This window comes from Thermobia domestica, chromosome 1 (genome assembly GCF_964235325.1).
Source record: "Thermobia domestica chromosome 1, izTheDome1.hap1.1, whole genome shotgun sequence".
NCBI classification, from domain to species: Eukaryota; Metazoa; Arthropoda; class Insecta; order Zygentoma; family Lepismatidae; genus Thermobia; species Thermobia domestica.
Window position 1 is genome coordinate 198,244,099 of NC_137454.1, and position 20,743 is coordinate 198,264,841.

General features: G+C 34.3%; 1 protein-coding gene across 1 annotated transcript in view; it reads right to left on the reverse strand.

The window, feature by feature from the left end:
* The window catches only part of LOC145692735 (uncharacterized), a 46,261-nt gene that overhangs the window by 12,829 nt on the left and 12,689 nt on the right, over nt 1-20,743 (reverse strand). Inside the window, exon 2 of the mRNA XM_081768170.1 lies at nt 10,508-10,646. Within this exon, the coding sequence (XP_081624296.1) occupies nt 10,508-10,631 (124 nt within the window). The 5' untranslated portion in view covers nt 10,632-10,646. The remainder of the gene's footprint in view (nt 1-10,507; nt 10,647-20,743) is intronic.

Consider the following 20,743-nt stretch of genomic DNA (forward strand, 5'->3'; position numbering starts at 1 on the left):
CGAATAGTTAAAAACCGGATAAAGTTTGACGGTTAACCGTGAAACGTGAAATTTTTTTAGTTTGAAAAGTTTTTGTTTGAAAACTTTTTTCAAATTTGTGTTTGAATTTTTTTGTTTCAGAATTTTGTTTGAAATTTTTTTGTTGCAAAATTTTGTTTGAAAATTTTTGTTTGAAAATTTTTAATTTTTTTGTTGCAAAATTTTGTTTGAAAATTTTTTGTTTAAAATTTTTTCGTTTGAAATTTTTCGTTTCCAAATTTTTTGTTTAAATTTTTTTGTTTCGAATTTTGTTTCAAAATTTGGTTTGAAATTTTTTGTTTGAAAATTTTTGTTTCGAAAGTTTTGTTTGAAATTTTGTTTCAAAGTTTGGTTTGACATTTTTAAAAGTTTGTGCACTCATTAGTAAAGAACCGGAACTGTTTAGAACTAAAACCTCTGGCAACATTGTGGTGCAGTATTACACGTCAGAACATGATAATGCAACGTCATCAGTTTTGCATCATATATAAGTATCGTTCGAGTTAGTATTCATGATAACATCATCATGGCTACTTGTCTGCAGTTTCTAAACACACGTGATGTGATGAAATCATTTACCAAGATTACTGATTTACAACAGAATGTACCTTATAGAATCTTAGCTAGCCAAATGGTCCCTACAAAGTTTGGATTACGAATCGTAGTGAAGCTTGAAAATGATAAGAATATAATTTTACCAGCAAGATATTTACCCATGGAAGCATCAAAACAAGAAGAACTGCTGCGTTTCTTAAATACTGGATCTGTATCTTTATGTTATAAAGGATTCTTGGGTCGAAGTCATCAATTTGAATTTAGTACACAGCCAGATTCGTCAGCAATTGTGATGAAATCATGAATTCAAACGTCAGCACATTCCTTTGACGTCAGACATAGTTGTATGAATTTGGTTGGTCAGCATGACGTCAGCAACTGTGATGAAACAATGAATTCAAACGTCAGCACATTCCTTTCCAATGACGTCAGCCGTAGTTCTATAAATCAACCAATACACTGTCATCCCACGAAATCATTTGAGCAAGTGCTTTTCAGGAGGAAAGATGTGTACTTCTAACGATCAAGAATTCATCTTCGCAAGTTATTATCCAATAAATATATTTCAAACAAAACATGTGATGATTGGTATCAGTGCTAGAACATTTGAACCAGTAATTCGATTGGGCAAAGCAGAACAATTTGATGTACAACTGACCTGTGAAGAATGGCAAATATTATGTTCACGAATCGACCAAATGAACGATTATTTTCATGATGAGCTAAATGTGACCATAGTCAAATCATTAGGCTCAAATCATGAAGTGGTGCTGCGTACAGTCCTCGAAGAGAAGATGGTGCTGTTACGTAAAAAGAGTACATTCCATGTCTCTCGCAACATGGTGTATCTAACACAAACGGAATGGAACAAATTCATCAGCGTATTTCAGTGTGTTAAACATGCAGTGGAAGTGTGCAACAAAACAAGTATATTTCTAAAAAAGTACTATTTTGAAAAATGTGTTCTGCATATTGTACAACATGTATCTAGATATTGTGATGGTTGTCAACATCGTTCGTGGGTGCATACCTGTATTGATAAACAGTTTATTTGTGATCAAATGGACATTGAGTTTCCACCAATTGATATCGCAATAGACCTTAAAAGACTTCAATTGGAATTAAAATTATACGCTAAAGACAAACTAGTGCAAGAAGTTCAAAATACATTGTATCGACAATATCCAGAACCACTATCTGGTATGGATGTATGTGGAGTGTAATAAAATTATCCATTTCAATGAATTGTTTTTTCATTTCAAGTACAACCCCATATTCTGATGTGTACTATTGCACCACAATGTTGCCAGAGGTTTTAGTTCTAAACAGTTCCGGTTCTTTACTAATGAGTGCACAAACTTTTAAAAATGTCAAACCAAACTTTGAAACAAAATTTCAAACAAAACTTTCGAAACAAAAATTTTCAAACAAGAAAATTTCAAACCAAATTTTGAAAAACAAAATTCGAAACAAAAAAAATTAAACAAAAAAATTTGAACAAAAAATTTTCAAACAAAATTTTGCAACAAAAAAAATAAAAATTTTCAAACAAAATTTTGCAACAAAAAAATTAAAAATTTTCAAACAAAAAAAAATTTCAAACAAAAAATTTTGAAACAAATTTCAAACAAAATTCTGAAACAAAAAATTCAAACAAATTTGAAACAAGAGTTTTCAAACAAAAACTTTTCAAACTAAAAAAAATTTCACGTTTCACGGTTAACCGTCAAACTTTATCCGGTTTTTAACTATTCGATTAACAAATAAACGGTTTTGATCATATTTATCAGTGAGTGCAAAATGTTGAACGAAACCAAGATTTTTAAATGTTAAACAAAACTTAAAACTGAATGCAGCAAAGATTTGAAAATCAGCAACCAATCAGATTGCACGAAAGATAGTGATCTCTCAATCAGATTGCACGAAAGATAGTGATCAACCAATCAAATTGCATCAACAATAACTTTGCCAGTGTTGTAGCATGTATTCCCTTAAGACTATGAGTCATAAGATTCAATAAGGTTAGCTATGTATCCCTGTACACTACCTCATCAAGGTCAATCACGTGGTACATCGTATTGCTTACGTTTATATTTGGCTGTAATAATCAATACCAATGACGCATTCTCAAATTATCCTACAAAGTTTAAATGTACCAATGTCCTGGACTCCTAATCCCATCATAGGTCAATAACTGAAGGGTAAGGGGAAAAAACAAGGAATGTCCATGTGTGTACTTTATGGGGTTCTTTGTCCTATCTGTTGGTGTCTCTTGGTACTATTTGACTGTATATACCATGCATCCGTAGATGTAGAAATGTCCAAGGAAAAGGTCAAAAGATTTTACTAACCCTATTCATTTTATATGCAGTTTTCAATATTAAAACGCTGTTTTCTCGAAAATGCAGTTTTGTGACATTCCTTCTTTTTTCCCCTTACCCTTCAACTGATCACGTGATCATAATGATTTACCCAATGAACAATTACCAATTATTGATATGACAATAAGAAATGTACCCCTCCCAAAATTTAAGATTGGTACACAAATACACCTGTGTCTTATGAAAAAGTAATAAATCCTGTAGTTATTCAATAATAAAGCCGGTCAATAACCTTTAAATTTTGAATATTTGGCCATAAGAGGAACACCAATGGGTCCTAGAAAACGTTTACCAAATTATGTTATTTTATAATTCCCAAATTTAAAAGAGAACGTAAACATATAAAGGTAATAAACCATATAACGTGCTAAATACTTATCAAAGGGTCAATAACCTCCGAAATTTGATTTTTGGTAGTTCTTTACCCATGAAAGCGAACGATGTGGACCATCCAAATTTATAGTGGTACATATTGAAGACCTGTACGAAGATACCAAATGCTTATATTAAACAATTTCTAAAACTGAGTGGATGAGTCAAGATACCCCTCCCAAAATTTTAAAGGGTGCATCAATGTACTCATGTCTTATGATAGGAAATGAACCTATATACATGACCATATGACCATATACGGTATAAGATCGCATCAAACGGGATAAATTGGGCCAAAAACCAAACACGTGATACAACATATTGCTTATGTTTATATTTTGGCATTTTTTTTTTTACTCATGAAAGGGAACAAGGTGGACCACCCAAATTTATCATGATACATATTGAGGTCATGTACTATGGTAGCGAATGCTTAAATTGAAAAATTTCCAAAATTTAAGGGATTGGCTGTGATACCCCTCCCGGGGTGCATCAATGTACTTATGTCTTATGATAGAAAATGGACCCCTATACATGACCATATAATCATATTAGGTAATAGGACCTCATCCAAGTGAATAAATTAGGTCAAAAACGAAACACGTGGTTGTACTAAAATTTGGCAATTTCGTACCCATGAAAGGGAACGAGATGGACCACCCAAATTTATAGTAATATATATATATATATATATTAGGGTCTTATACTATTGTACCAAATGTTTAAATTGGGCAATTTCCAAAATAAAGAGGTGGGCCAAGGTACCCCTCCCAAATTTTTAAAGGGTGCATCAATATACCCATGTCTTATAATAGAGAATGGACCAATATACATAACCATATAATCATATAAGGTAATAGGACCTCATCCAAGGGGATAAATTGAGCCAAAACAAACACGTGGTACAACGTATTGCTTACGTTTATATTTTGACAATTTTGTACCCCTAAAAGGGAATAAGGTGGACCACCCAAATTTATCATAATACATGTTAGGGTTCAGTACTATAATACCAAATATATAAAATGAGCAATTTCTAAAATTTAAGGGGTGGGCCAAGGTACCCCTCCCAAATTTTTAAAGGGTGCATCAATATACCCATGTCTTATAATAGAGAATGGACCAATATACATAACCATATAATCATATAAGGTAATAGGACCTCATCCAAGGGGATAAATTGAGCCAAAACAAACACGTGGTACAACGTATTGCTTACGTTTATATTTTGACAATTTTGTACCCCTAAAAGGGAACGAGGTGGACCACCCAAATTTATCATAATACATGTTAGGGTTCAGTACTATAATACCAAATATATAAAATGAGCAATTTCTAAAATTTAAGGGGTGGGCCAAGGTACCCCTCACAAATATTTAAAGGAGTGCACAAATGTACCTATGTCTTATGATAGGGAATAGACCCCTATACATAACCATATAACTATATAAGGTAATAGGACCTCATCCAAGGGGATAACTTAGGTCAAAACCAAACACGTGGTACAACGTATTGCTTACGTTTATATTTTGGCAATTTTGTACCCCTAAAAAGGAACGAGGTTGACCACACAAATTTATCATAATACATGTTAGGGTCCAGTACTATAATACCAAATATATAAAATGAGCAATTTCTAAAATTTAAGGGGTGGGCCAAAGTACCCCTCCCAAATTTTTAAAGGAGTGCACAAATGTACCTATGTCTTATGATAGGGAATAGACCCCTATACATAACCATATAACCATATAAGGTAATAGAACCTCATCCAAGAGGATAAATTGGGCCAAAAGAACAAACACGTGGTACAACGTATTGCTTACGTTTATATTTTGGCAATTTTGTACCCCTAGAAGGGAACGAGGTGGACCACCCAAATTTATTATAATACATGTTAGGGTCCAGTACTATAATACCAAATATATAAAATGAGCAATTTCCAAAATTTAAGGGGTGGGCCAATGTACCCCTCCCAAATTTTTAAAGGAGTGCACAAATATACCCATATCTTATGAAAGGTAATGGACCCCTATACATGACCATATAACTATATAGGATAATAACACCTCATCAAAGGGGATAAAATCGACCAAAAACCAAACACGTGGTACTACGTATTGCTCACGTTTATATTTTGGCAATTTTGTACCCCTAGAAGGGAACAAGGTGGACCACCGAAATTTATCATAATACATATTAGCAGTAGCGTAGCCAGGATGTGTGTTTGGGGGGGGGCCAAGTGCTGTTATAGGCACATATAGAAAAATTACAAACAAAAAAATATATAAGCATAAAAATATATAAAACATTGCAAACATCAAAGTACCAAAGTACATTGTCGGACCTCTTTGGGGGGGGCCCGGCCCCTCCGGCCCCCCCCTTCCCTACGCCACTGCATATTAGGGTCCTGTACTATAATACCCAATGTTTAAATTGGTCAATTTCCAAAATTTAAGGGGTGGGCCAAGGTACCCCTCCCAAATTTTTCAAGGGGTGCATTAATATACCCATGTCTTATGAAAGGGAATGGATCCCTGTATACGCCCATATAACCATATAGGGTAATAACACCTCATCAAAGGGGATAAATTAGGTCAAAAACCCCCGAAATTTGATTTTTTGGCAATTTTTTACCCATGTAAGGGAACGACATAGACACCCAATACGGATAGAGGTACATACTGTGGTCCTAGGCTACCATACCAAATTTTTAGATTTGGCAATTTCCAAAAATTTAAGGGTGGTGGTCCTATGTACCCCTGCCAAAATTTAGAGGGTGGGCCATGGTACCCCTGCCAAAATTTAGAGGGGATGTCCTATGTACCCCTAGGTCATTGACCCCGGCCAGGGACCATGGGTCCTGAGGCAGGGACCCAGGGGCCAAAATGTTTCCTCAGGTGCTGCAATTACTACTATATGAATATACAGGGTGTCCAGAAAATCCGTTTCCACTCCTAGAAATTGCAAACAGTGAACCAGATGCCAAAACAGGAAAACACGTGTTTGATAATTTTAAAAGTACAAGGTATCAAAACAAAAATTGTTGTCCCAGGGCCACCCGCAGGGTCCCAGGCGGGGTCCAACTCAAAAATTGCAAATGGTAAGGGGGTCTAGAAGCATATCGTTGGAAACCTTTTGAAAAATGGAAGAAGATGGAACAAGCCTCGACTCTATAGAATTATCCTGTGCAAAATGGCGACCGGTCAAAGGGTCAGCAAAAACGTCATTGTAAAGTCTATGGCAACCTTAAAAAACACGAAATGGTGAGACAGATGTCAAAACAGAAAAACACATGTGTTATCATTTCAAAAGTACAGTGATTGAAAGTAAAAATATTTGTCCCATGGTCCTCCACAGGGTCCCAGATAGGGTCGTACTCAAAATTTTCAAATGGCAAGGGAGGTCAAGTAGCATATTGTTGGAAACCTGTTGGGCAATTAAAGAAGACGGAACAAGTCTTGACTCTCTAAAATTATCTTGTGCAAAATGGTGGCCGGTCAAAATGTACATCTTCATTTCGATTCTCCAAGCACATTCGCTTTCCATTTAGCAATTGGTACTTGTCATTGTGACACGATTGCACGTATTCCCTGTTTCTGGTGCAAGAAATTTTTTGTTTGAATCATTTTATACTTGATAATCCAGACAACGAGCATAAGTACCACTATTGTACATTATATATTAGCTAGTCAGTTCTATACTCAAATAAGTCAAATGTTATTTCTTTTCTTTTCTTTATTTCTTAATTTTATTTTATTTTATTTATTTATTTATTTATTTAGATATTACTGGGCTCAAAGAGCAGAATCTCACAGTAGGAGCATATCCTTTCCGTTGAGTACAAGAATTAAAGTGAAAATAAACTAAAACTCGGCTACAGAAAGAAGAACTAAAAAGCAAGATGTTTGCAGTGTTATCGTAGAGCGTCCAGACTTGTTCCATCTGCTTTCATTTAACAACAGCTTTCAAACGATATCCTTCTTGAGTCCCTTGCCATTTGAACATTTTGAGTAAGACCCCGTCTGGGACCCTATGAAGGACCTGGGACAAATATTTTTACTTTCAATCATTATACTTTTGAAATGATTACACATGTGTTTTCTTGTTTTGACATCTGTCTCACCGTTTCAGTTTTTTTAAGGTGGCCGTAGACTTTACAATGACGTTTTTGCTGACATTTTGACTGGTGGCCATTTTGCTCAGGATAATTCTAGAGAGTCGAGACTTGTTCCGTCTTCTTTCGTTTTGTTTCCCAGCAGGTTTCCAACGATATGCTACTTGACCCCATCACAATTTGCAATTTTTGAGTTGGACTCTTCCTGGGACCTTGCGGGCGGTCCTGGAACAACACTTTTTGCTTTGATACGTTGTACTTCTAAAACAATCAAACATGTGTTTTCTTGTTTTGGAATCTGGTTCACTGTTTGCGATTTCTAAGGATGGAAACGAATTTTCTGGACACTCTGTATATTCATATAACTCAAATAGTATATGCCTTCGGAAAATTTTTATTTCAATTTCGTAATAGGCGTTATTAGTGCTTTCGATTGGTGTAAAAGCCATCTTCCACTTCGATATATAATCTCCCTCTCTTCCCTTGTTAGTACCATGACGAGCAATTCCGTCAACTGCGTAGGGAAATTAAAGCAGAAATAACTGTTGCTTATAAAGAGTTTTTAAGCAGCACAGAAGATAAATTTTAAAAAAATGATTCGAAATTATTATGGTCGTTCATTATAATAAATCCCATCATTTGTCTTCTAATCGCATATAGCACAATGGTGACGACCTTAATGATGATAGGAACATAGCTAAAGCATTCGGGCAACATTTTAGTTCAGTCTATGGCTCCTTAAAAGCGGACTATGACGTATCGAGCGTGTCTCTAAATAATTGTTCCTGTGCTCTTCTCGATATATTTTCACTTCCTCTCATATCCAAAAGTAAATAAATAAATAAAAATAAAAGAAGCAATAAAGAAGTTGAAATCGAAAACAGCAAGTGGCCCAGATAGGATCCCAACGTACATTGTGAAAGGCTGTTCAGATATATGTTTACAACCTCTGAATATTATATTTATCTATAAAAACATCCTTTCCTTTCCTGATCATCCTTTACTGAAAAATGGAAGGAGTCAGTTGTGTGTCCTATACCCAAAACAAAAATAGCTAGTTACATTGTACAGTTCTGACCAATTTCTATTTTATCTGCGTTTGCCAAAATGTATGAATATATATTGCATAAGCGAATATTAGATCATGTTAAACCTGCATTGTCTGTCAGTCAACATGGATTTCTGAAGGGTAGATCTACTGTATCAAATCTAGCACTAATAGCAGACTACATTTCGAAGGAACTTGACAAGCAAGGACAAGTAGATGTCATATTTACTGATTTTTCTAAAGCGTTTGACGTCATTGACCATGACATTCTTTTAAACAAACTAGCATCCTTTAACTTCTCGAACTCAACTCTGCAATACTTTGCTTCCTATCTTCAAAATCGTAAAGAAATTGTACTATATCGAAATCACAAATCTCGAATCTTTCACGCAACATTTGGAGTCCATCAAGGCTCGAATCTTGGACCTCTACTTTTCATTTTGGTGATAAATGGTCTCCCTGAGTGCTTTCAATTTTCTAGAAATGTACTCTTTGCTGATGACCTTAAAATATTCAACAGAATTAAAACAATTCACGACTGTTTAGAACTTCAGAGTGACTTAGAAAATCTTGAAATTTGGTGTAAAAACAATAAATTTAAATTAAACGTTCGTAAATACAGTTATTTAACATTCACTAAGAAAGAAAAATATATTCAATATGATTATTCAATATTAGGGGAAAACTGAAGAAACTTGATTTTATAAGGGATTTGGGAGTTATTTTTGATTCAAAATTATCCTTTATTCAACATATTGAAACTGTTTGCAAAGAAGCGTACAAGAATCTTGGATAAATTTATCGAGTCAGTAAAGATTTCCAAAATAAATTTGTAAAGCTTCTTACACTTAAGAAAACAAAATTATACTCGAAATTTGAAAGCTACATTAACCTTGTTGAAAATTTTAAATTTGAAAGTTTAGAACTCAGGAGAAGAAATATTGATTTATTATTGTTACACTTTTTCATGGCAAAATAGACTGTTCTGATCTTAACGAACAAATATGTATGCAAATACCATCCACTAAATTGCGCACTGCTTCGAAAAATACATTTTTTTGTATGTCAGCGAAAACAAATGTCTTAAGCATATCTTGCAACCTACAACAAGTTAGTTAAAGAAAATTTCAACCTTGACGTACTGGCAGTGGACGTAAATAGTTTTAAGAAGTCTATTAATTCTGTAAGCCGAATGTAATTATTACCAATAGTTCTATTAATCTATGTATTCTATATAATGTATGTACTATCTAACACTGTAATTAGGCCTGTGCCTGTTGTGTTATATATCAATAAATTAAATAGTTTTAAAAAGATGACAGGGACTGTATCAGGGAAACATCTTAAATTTACTTGTAAGGAATTTTATATACCTATTTATTGAGAGTAAAGAAGGACTTGTTGAAACAGTTTCCTGTGGTTGAAGTATAAGTTTAAAGAATAAATTTCATTTTCCAAATCCAAAATTGTCACGCACAGATTAATATAGTTTTGTTCATAGGTTTCGATAATTTTAAAGAAGGCAGTTACTGATAAATACAATAAAATGATCAATGCTGATTTCAGTTTCTCATTTATAGCACAATGTATCTATTAAGCTTATTAGTGAATGTACTAAGGATATGCAGAATACAGGTGCTAATGCACTTTTGTTCGCGATAGTACATTTCCTTCCTATGGATGGGTCCAAGCAGAGATACTTTACACTTAGTTCTATATCATAGGGAATTTTGAGGGGGTGCCGCGTTTTTTTTTTTTTTATTTTTTTATTTTTTCCAGAGTTGGCACTCATAAGTTAGTAACTGTTTTGGAATTCATTCTTGCTTGTCTTCATGGCTCTTTTCCGATACATGAAATTTTTCTAACTCACTGTACGTCTCTCCACCATTTCTTTACTACAAATGCCTGGTAAACTTCAGGGGTAACATCTGAAAATATCTCGCCAGAAGTCGACTATTAAGTAACATTTTACATCAAACAATCTAGAGTCCTCGCTGCTAAAATAATAATTTTACTTACTTAGGCTCTGAAACATAACATATGTTTCGTGCATTTTCCGGAACCGTTCCTTGACATTGGTAGATAAACTGTTCAAAACATTTTCTGTGAGGAATGGCCGTAGACAATCATAATTTTCCTCCATCCTTCTTATTGGTTTCTGAAACATGAAACCAAGAAAATGAGAAACTCTTGAACAAGAAATTTTATGCATATGACAATGGAAAAACTGCGATATAAGAAACAGCGATTAGTAGGTCTACAGCAGTTCTATTAAACGAACATAAATCTCAATCGGTAATAATGAGGCCGACTGCCATTGAAATTACGAAACGCGAGCCCGTTGAAAATGGTAATTTTCTTCTACTGAGCTCTGATTCTTTGTTCTACCTGCGGTTCCAAGCGCGGCTTAACAGGTGCACATGATAAATTACAAAGGTGCAGTGCTAGTAAGTTTATTATTATTCCATTCATCTACACCAGACATGGGAAATAAGCCATTTTCATACTTAATTACGCATTTAAAAAACAAATAAGTAAATAAATAAATAAAATCTTACCTAATACTGTAGTAGTTTGAAAATTGGAGGAACATAAGGAACTTATTGCGTGCTTATTGTGTGTTTTCGACACCTGACATTTTTTCCTGCAATGACTTTCTGATATTTGGAGACATGCTCCTTCCATTAGTGACTTTCAGAACAGAGGTAAGATGAATGTATATTAACGTAGATCTCGCAGGATACTTGTTCATTTTTATAAGTGAGAGTGTTATGCAGAACTGCGCTTATGTTACTCGAAGAATCACGAAAGTGATAGACGGCACCCATCTCTTGAACATAAACAATCATTACAATATCGTAAATAATTAAATTATGTACTCTTTGTTATTTTCTTGGGGTGAACCGAAGGCTGCAGAAAAATATGTCAAGAGCCGCGTGTGGCCCACAGGCAACGAGTTTAACATGTCTGCTCTATGTAGGGCTTTTTGACACCTTGTACGTTTGCATTTGAATGTGTAGTCATGTCATTATAAAATAAATAAGTTATTACAAAATAAATACTATTTAAAAAGTAGTTAACAAGAAACAAAGACAACATGATAAGTCATTAGTTACCGTTAAGTTCATTTTTCTAGTTGCTGCCTTAACCTAAATTTTTGGGTAATTCAAATTCTGGTCACACTGTAATTTCTGTGGATAGCAACACTGAAAATTCTTCCGATTCGTATTTTTGGGTGTAAAATAACATTATCTATTATTGTGGTAAGTTACATTTCATTATCTCCTTTCACTTATGAAAAACGGACAAAAGAAAAATTGTTAGCTTTTAAAAATATTTAGTAGTCTACCCCCTTAACGACAAAAAAAGAAACTTTAGTCGTTTGGTGAATGCTGCTTTGTTAAATTCAACAAAATTAACAACCATAAATTAAGCAGCTCGGGAGAACATAATGATAAATGCCACTTCCAGCGAAATTGAGTAATTAGGTGGAATGGATTGTGGTCAAACCACAGAAGAGTATGTGGGTATTTTAGTTTCGGAGTGTACCTACAGATGGGAAGGGAAGCTTGTTTGTTATACTGGCTGCATGTTATTGCATAGAATTACATTTGAATAGTTTACCTTCTTTTACACTTTACTTGAAAGATAGAAAAAATATAGTCTATCATTATGCTCGCCTGAGCTGCTCAATAGTAGTAGTATAATTAAAAGTGAAAATTCTTGGTTGAAATCAATAGTTTTGAATAGCATAAAATGTGTGTCCCAAAGTTGTTGCATATACGAAAAATCAACTCAACCAGAATGCAACTTTGGGCCGACAATTTTTGGTTACTCGGGTTGTATCCGAAGGACAGCTGGCATCAATATTAGTAAACTTCCGGGCAGGCCCGTATCCACTGGGGGGGCTAGGGGGCGTTCCCCCAAAAAACTTTGGCTGGCCCCCTAAAAGTTTCACGGTAGCCTTGCAAATGAACTATAATATGGTGATGAAGTATAATATGATTGGGTTGGCCCCCCCCTAAATTTTGGGGCTGGCTACGGGCCTGCTTCCGGGTTGACAATTTTTAGTTATTAGTTGAATTTTAGTTTCCGGGATCATATGATCATAAAACCAAAAGTGATTTCTGGAAGTAGAACTATCAAACACTTGATATGATTCATCGTTTAGAATCGGCTGATGCAAATCCAAAGTTATTCAGAAAGTAAGATACGACTATAAAGCAAACAGGAGTTTCCAGAAGTGGACAATGCTGGTGTTTCCGATTTATTTCCTTGTTATGAAGCAACAACATAATCGTTCGTTCATGCCTGTTGCCTATTTGCTTTCTTAATTTTATTTTTTCTTGTAAAAATCAATACGTGATCATACGCGATCTACAGAACTCATTTGATATTGAGCAAATTTTGAATGGAGATAGATCTTGATTTTCTTAAAATCCAGATGAAGAAATTCCTTGTAGAAACTTCATGTTTCCAAATTATTTGCCATTATAGTTGGGATTTGTACTTGGTGAAATTTTCGCAAAAATTAAATAAAAATAAAAGAATAAGTAATTGGTATTTAAAATAGGAATTAGGGGCGAAATACGTGGAACAAACTTATGAAACTGAAATTGGGTTTAATCGTTATATAAATGCATTCCACCTTATGCAGAGTCGTTTTGACACATGATTAGCGTCATTCTAAAGGCTTGACTACTGCAGGAAACATATGTTAGTCGATCTCTTTAGTATGGCACTAAACACACTTCAGAACGACTCTGAATAAGCCTAATTGTGTGTATTATGTAAATACTAAAATCAGTAAATGGCTTTTCCCCTGCTATCGCGAAACCCTTATTGAATCGATTGAAGTTCAACGTCGTTATCAGGGAAGATAATATAAAATATGAACATTTGGGGCCTTATGCAGAGTCGTTCTGACGCTTGATTAGTGCCATACTAAAGAGTTCGACTAACATATGTTTCCTCCAGTAGTCAGGCTTTTATTATGACCTTAATTCTACGTCAAAACGACTCTGCATAAGGCGGATACATATCAGCCATATTATAACTAAGGCCCGGATTTTTATGTTATTACAAATTTTTTCCTTTGTATGTACGCTGGTGAAAATATGAAATGTTCGCAAATTACGAAGTAAGGAGCCATATAAACCAAAATCACGTTACATATTTTTACACATTTTGAAGTCTGTTACATATTTTCCGTTTACTATACATATTTTTACATAAATTCAGTTTCCTTCCTCCTTTTTCGCTAATTTTCTTTAAATAATACGCAAATAAAGATATGCCTATACATGGAACAATAACTAAAAAAGTACTTTATTTATTTTTCTGTATTTTTTTCTCTCACTTTGTTCAACCGATTTGCATTGCGGGAAAGCTGCGTTAAAACAAATCGTACACTCAACAATATGCAAAGAAACGTCGTCAGTTATCGCTTCCAATTCTGAAGAAAAGAAAAAGATTTGTATTTTATATATAAGGAAAGAAAAAAATATAAGGATTTTTGTGCTTATCGCCTTTGCAAGCAGACGCCACTCGGATGTGTGCCGACAAAACAAACTAAAACGTACACAGTTGGCTAGCTTTCTCACCTTTTTTTGTATGTGCAACATCTACTAGTGGTGCTTTTTTTAATAATGTGTTTACAAAGACTATTTGTTCCTTGTTAAAGCTTGAACGTATCTATCAAAAGTTAGTGAAGTTTTCAAACGCACAGTTATAAATTTGAAAGTTCCAAAGGTAAGCGTTCTTTCTCTTAAATATATTTTTTTTCTCTTTTGATATTCAATAATGTGATTTTCATTTCTCCACGAGACAATTTTATTTGTTCTTAGTGAAAATTTTAACGTACGAGTGACAAGTTAGTGACAAAGTTTTTCCATTGCGTAGAATTATTTAGTGGTTCATTGTTCGTCCCAAAAGTAAGTGCCTTTTGTTTAAATAAATATTTTTTTATGTTTATATGTTCAATAATGTGATTTTTTACTTTCTTGATACACATTTTCATTTGTTTCTCCTGAAAATTTGTACGTATCTGTAGGAAGTTATTTACACTTGTTAAGCTTTTATCACATAAATATGTTACAGTATATTTATGAGCTAAGAAAATAGCACGGGCACAAAATAAACACGAAAAAATATTTTCACATATTTTCATATTTTTAACATATTTCTTACATATTTCATTGATTTTTGTTACATATTTATGTACATATTTCGGTACTTTATACTACATAAAAATCCGGGCCTTAATTATAACCACTCCTTGGGGTACATCCCATAACAGTTTGCGTCAAGGCAACGGAAAATCTCGTTGGATTATAGGTATTATAGATAGAGTTCTTATGCTGCTTGTAGACGATCCAAGAAAGCTTGAACAAGACCACTGAATACCTCAAATTTACACGTTCATAGGAGTATTGTTCAAGACACTTAAACAAGTGTCTCGAATAGACTTGAAACAACTTTTACACGATCATAGAGGTATTGAATCATGTTTTATAACTTGTTGATAGATGGCAGTCCAAAAGAAGTGACTCTGTAACTCTGAAAACAAATGAAAGAGAAACTGCGTACTGATTCAGTTCAGACCTGTGCATGAATAGCCATAGGCCTAATATTAGCATATATTTCCTAAATTCTGCAGGCATTATTAATTTAATAGATTATATTAAATAATTTAGAAAACAGGTCAATTGATTTTGCAGCAAACGCATTGAATTTTCACTAAGTAGTTTGCCCCTTTTACATTAAATGTGAGTTAGGTTAGCTGATGTTAAAAGAGTAAAGAGCTGCTTACGTATAAAATCTTTCCCTACACTAAGCTTTTTTAAAAATCTGATTCTTCAAATGGCGTGCTGATGACAGAATCACACTCAACAAGAACATATCGAACTGTTTCCTAAAATTGTGTGTATCACGAGGCAATTATTGCCTTTTGATGTTATTTATGCTACGGCATCGAAGACTGTTTATAGAAAAGGCTCAAGACACAGAAAACCAAATGATGAAATGATATTATTTTTCAGGTACTGGACTTACCGCCCATATTTGTATCAGACTTTCTTTACAAACCTATTCCATATTTGGTACTGGTTAAGAATAAACCGTCAAACGAATAGTTATTTCACTGTTAAAATGTGAGAGTGCGTATGAAGGAAAATTGTCTGAGATACCGTAATATTTTCCAGTGTCGGAGCATGCCTGTATAATGTAAGAAACCAGTATTTTATGTTTAGAAGTTTAATGTTACAAGTATGAAATCATTTTAGTGTTTTCACTTTTAATATGTGGCGTATGTCAGGATGCACATTTATACCTTACGGGAAAGCACTCCTAAAATTAATCTGCACGCATGAAACCAACCTCTAAATTAAGAAATAACTTCTGAAATACTACGTAAGGATTTCGTGATAAAATAATTAGATTACAATAGGATAACGTAATAATTTCCAGAGTACTACAGTTTGCGAGCATATTCTCAATCTGTACGCAATTATTTAATATCATCATAATACTACAAAGCATCTTATTAAATCAAGAAAAGCCAGTTATATACTTTTTTATTTAATGGACTCTTCTTTCTTAATCTACACCCGGTATTCTTGTATATTAAATTCTCAAATTAATACTTATACTTCTCATTGCCTCAAAATTTAACAATAGTTATGAGGATGCAAGCACTATAACTATATAAAACGTGTATATTATCAACAAAAAATACTAACATATCTTCCGGAGCAGATATTAGCTTTTGTTTATAATTATAATGCACACTTGGAATATCAGATAGTTATGAAAAAGATGAATGAAAAGATATTTATTCAACAACTGCCGCTCTGTCTCACGACACCATCATACTTGTTTGGTATTTTCCTGCATTCAACTCGAGCGCTGATTGTCTATTGAATGCTCTTGAATTGGATTGTTTAGGCTAGTTTTAGACGGAAGCATTTATCGTAGCTAAAATCGTATCATCGATATCCTACCGTGTAAAGTGGGCTCATTCCATGTGAAATGAACCAATGCCATTTGCCCTTATGTCATGGATTTTCTTCATATTTTTTCTTTGGGAAGATACCCATGAGAAATGACCACAGGAATATTTGCAGATTTTTATCTCCTAAACGGACCTCAAGAAAAATAAATGAAAATCTGGCATTTTCCGAGACTTCTGCCGCGGAAAAATCGACACGTAATATTAAAAATTCTGTAACTTCCTTATTTTTCGGCCAATTGAAGTGTTTCTGGTGTCAAATTAAAGCTAATAGTCTCTACTGTTCAGAACTACTGTTGAATCAGAAAAAGTGGTTCATAGAAAAGAGATACAAACTCTGAAACACAATTTGTATGATTTATATGTGATTTTTGTAAAAAATCATATCTGCTAAATCACTGAAAACACAACCTCCACATTTTTACCTCAGATTCACCTAAATATGTATGTTCAATAGTGCAAAAATGAAAAGGGTGTTTTTTGTGGTTTGTCAGTAAGAAATTATAATGCAGGGACACGACTTATGGCACGTTATTAACATTTAACATTAACATGTTATTAACTATATAAATGTTGCATTTTGTTGGAATGTTTACTACATTGGTTACATTTGGCTTGGTTGAGATGAACGCGTAGCGTGCAAAAATTAATATATTGAAACATTATTTTATGAATACGGAAGGATATCATAAATATTGAAGGAAGTCAATTGCAATGACATTCTCGCTCACTCACTCCCCATCACACATACCCACGTTACTATTACTAGTGGGTCTAATGACCAGGTGCCTCACGTGAATTTCAAAAATTGCGCCGTATAGAGTGGATGGCCGCCATTTTGAAAAAGTTTGCCGCCATTTTGAAACTGTACATTGGATCACTTGATTGTTAGATACACCAAATTTTATATGTCTTTTGCTTCTATTCTCAAAATTTCAAGTCAAAGTATTGAAAATTACGACCTGGAGTGTAGATGGCCGCCATTTTAAAAATCGACCGCCATTTTGAAAGTTGACATTGCTCCACTTTAATGGTACGCACAGTAAATTGTATATGTCTCATGCTTCTATTCATAAAATTTCAAGTCGAAAACCCGAAAACCGCCCTATAGCGTGGATGGCCACCATTTTGAAAATCTGGCCGCCATTTTGAAATTTTACTTCTGTTCTATTCTATAAAGCAAATTTCAAGCGTCTCACGGTTCTTACCTCAAAATTTCGTGATATTTTGTAATATTTTCCTTGCTTTTTTTTGCTAAATACACAGTGGTATTGAAATAAGACACTGTGTCTTGGATACTCCATGATTCAGGGACAAGGATTAATATTTGGACTTTCTCATCAACACTGCTGGCAGAAAACTTTGCACAAAGTCTCTCCATCAGACTTTCACAATCCTTGCATTTTTTGTCTTCATCCACCTCATTCTTACAGGACTGGGGCCCTTCAGTACCAAAAGCGTTTGCTGCTAACCCTGTGAAACTGGCAGCAAGACGACTAGTCTTATGTGTTAAGTATGTGCCTCTTCTGTCCACTTTTCTTTTGGTAGCTTTCAGTGGTGAACAGTTAAGTAATTCACAAGCTTTATTAAGTTTTTCTGAGACAGATTCATCTGGTTCGTAAGCGTCATCAGAATCAAAGTTGATTTCACTGTCCGATTTGCTGCTGTTTGCTATCACTGCTTTCCTGCAAGATATACACAATTTTGTGCCAGGAATTAGTTCAATATCTGTAAATCTTCTGGAAAATGCCAGCGAAACAGATTTTAAACTTTTCACTACCCTTTTCTTATGGTTTTTGAAAAGGATCAATGCATGTTCTCTGTCTGTCTTCATAAAGAGATACATACTGCTTTAAATGGAAATCACAAATAAATTTCAAGTCAGAACATTTGGCTCTAAGTCTGCAAAGTTCCACATCACTTGCTTTCATATCACACACGGAAGTTACTTTCCTGTCTGGAACTTCCTCACATTCCTCATACTGCCTGCAAACCGAACACTGGTCACCTGGTTCCATTTGTAACATTGTTAGAGTAACTTCAAAATACCAAATAACAGTCACTCAGTAACATTATATATATATATATATATATATATATATATATATATATATATATATATATATATATATATATATATATATATATATATATATATATAAACTAATTGCCGAACGTCAGTGAGGCTCCTACTTGGACTCGATCTGCGTTTGGATTTTCCTGTCTCTGTCTGTTTGTATGTCTGTCTGTACCACGCTACAGGGCGCAATTTTCGGTATTTTAATACGAAATTTTTAGGATAGGACTACGAGATACCCTAAACTTGCTGTATAGATTTTGGCGGTGATCAAAAGTAAAATTTCAAAATGGCAGCCATCCACTCTTTACGGCGCAATTTCCAGTCTTTTAACACGAAATTTTGAGGTAAGAACCGTGAGACGCTCGAAATTTGCTTTATAGAATAGAACAGAAGTAAAATTTCAAAATGGCGGCCAGATTTTCAAAATGGTGGCCATCCACGCTATAGGGCGGTTTTCGGGTTTTCGACTTGAAATTTTATGAATAGAAGCATGAGACATATACAATTTACTGTACGTACCATTAAAGTGGAGCAATGTCAACTTTCAAAATGGCGGTCGATTTTTAAAATGGCGGCCATCTACACTCCAGGTCGTAATTTTCAGTACTTTGATTTGAAATTTTGAGAATAGAAGCAAAAGACATATAAAATTTGGTGTATCTAACAATCAAGTGATCCAATGTACAGTTTCAAAATGGCGGCAAACTTTTTCAAAATGGCGGCCATCCACTCTATACGGCGCAATTTTTGAAATTCGCGTGAGGCACCTGGTCATTAGACCCACTAGTAATAGTAACGTGGGTATGTGTGATGGGGAGTGAGTGAGCGAGAATGTCATTGCAATTGACTTCCTTCAATATTTATGATATCCTTCCGTATTCATAAAATAATGTTTCAATATATTAATTTTTGCACGCTACGCGTTCATCTCAACCAAGCCAAATGTAACCAATGTAGTAAACATTCCAACAAAATGCAACATTTATATAGTTAATAACATGTTAATGTTAAATGTTAATAACGTGCCATAAGTCGTGTCCCTGCATTATAATTTCTTACTGACAAACCACAAAAAACACCCTTTTCATTTTTGCACTATTGAACATACATATTTAGGTGAATCTGAGGTAAAAATGTGGAGGTTGTGTTTTCAGTGATTTAGCAGATATGATTTTTTACAAAAATCACATATAAATCATACAAATTGTGTTTCAGAGTTTGTATCTCTTTTCTATGAACCACTTTTTCTGATTCAACAGTAGTTCTGAACAGTAGAGACTATTAGCTTTAATTTGACACCAGAAACACTTCAATTGGCCGAAAAATAAGGGAGTTACAGAATTTTTAACATTACATGTCGATTTTTCCGCGGCAAAAGTCTCGGAAAATGCCAGATTTTCATTTATTTTTCCTGAGGTCCGTTTAAGAGATAAAAATCTGCAAATATTCCTGTGGTCATTTCTCATAGCTATCTACCCACAGACAAAATATGAAGAAAATCCATGATGTAAGGGCAACCATAAAATCTGATATTGGTTCATTTGACATGGAATGAGCCAGTAGCAAATGCTATAGCATTTCCCATGCCATGGCATATCCTATGGCATTTCTGGTCGATAGAACCTGCTCTATTTCGTAGCATTTTCCCCAGCATTTCTGCTCCGATTGCAGCGCCGTGTGTTAAAAGAAAGCGAAAGATTTTGTGACAAATATCCATGCTCTTTGTTTTGTGTGGGAAATTGAATTATAGTAAAGAAAAATGAGTTGGAGTAGGGATACTATTATTATGTTGATTAAAAGATATGAGGAACATCCGTGTTTGTACAAAGTTAAAAGCGTGCAGGTTCACTATACGGATCCACACAGAAATTCATTTAAAAAAATACTTTCTCGTTTCATTTATTGTACCTTCAGCAATCATTTTTGAGGTGTGCACTTACATTCTCCGGTGAAGGTTCACTTTAACAGGTCTTCTTCAAGACAGCTGGCAACGTGTAGTTTTACTATACGGATCCATAGTATAAGTAGTAGTAGTATGAGGAGGAGGAGTAAGTAGCAGTAAGTGTATTAGTAGTAGTAGGAGTAAGTAGTAGTAGTAGAAGCAAGTAGTAGTAGTGGGAGGAGTAAGTAGTAGTAAGAGTAGAAGTAGGAGTACTTAGTAATAGTA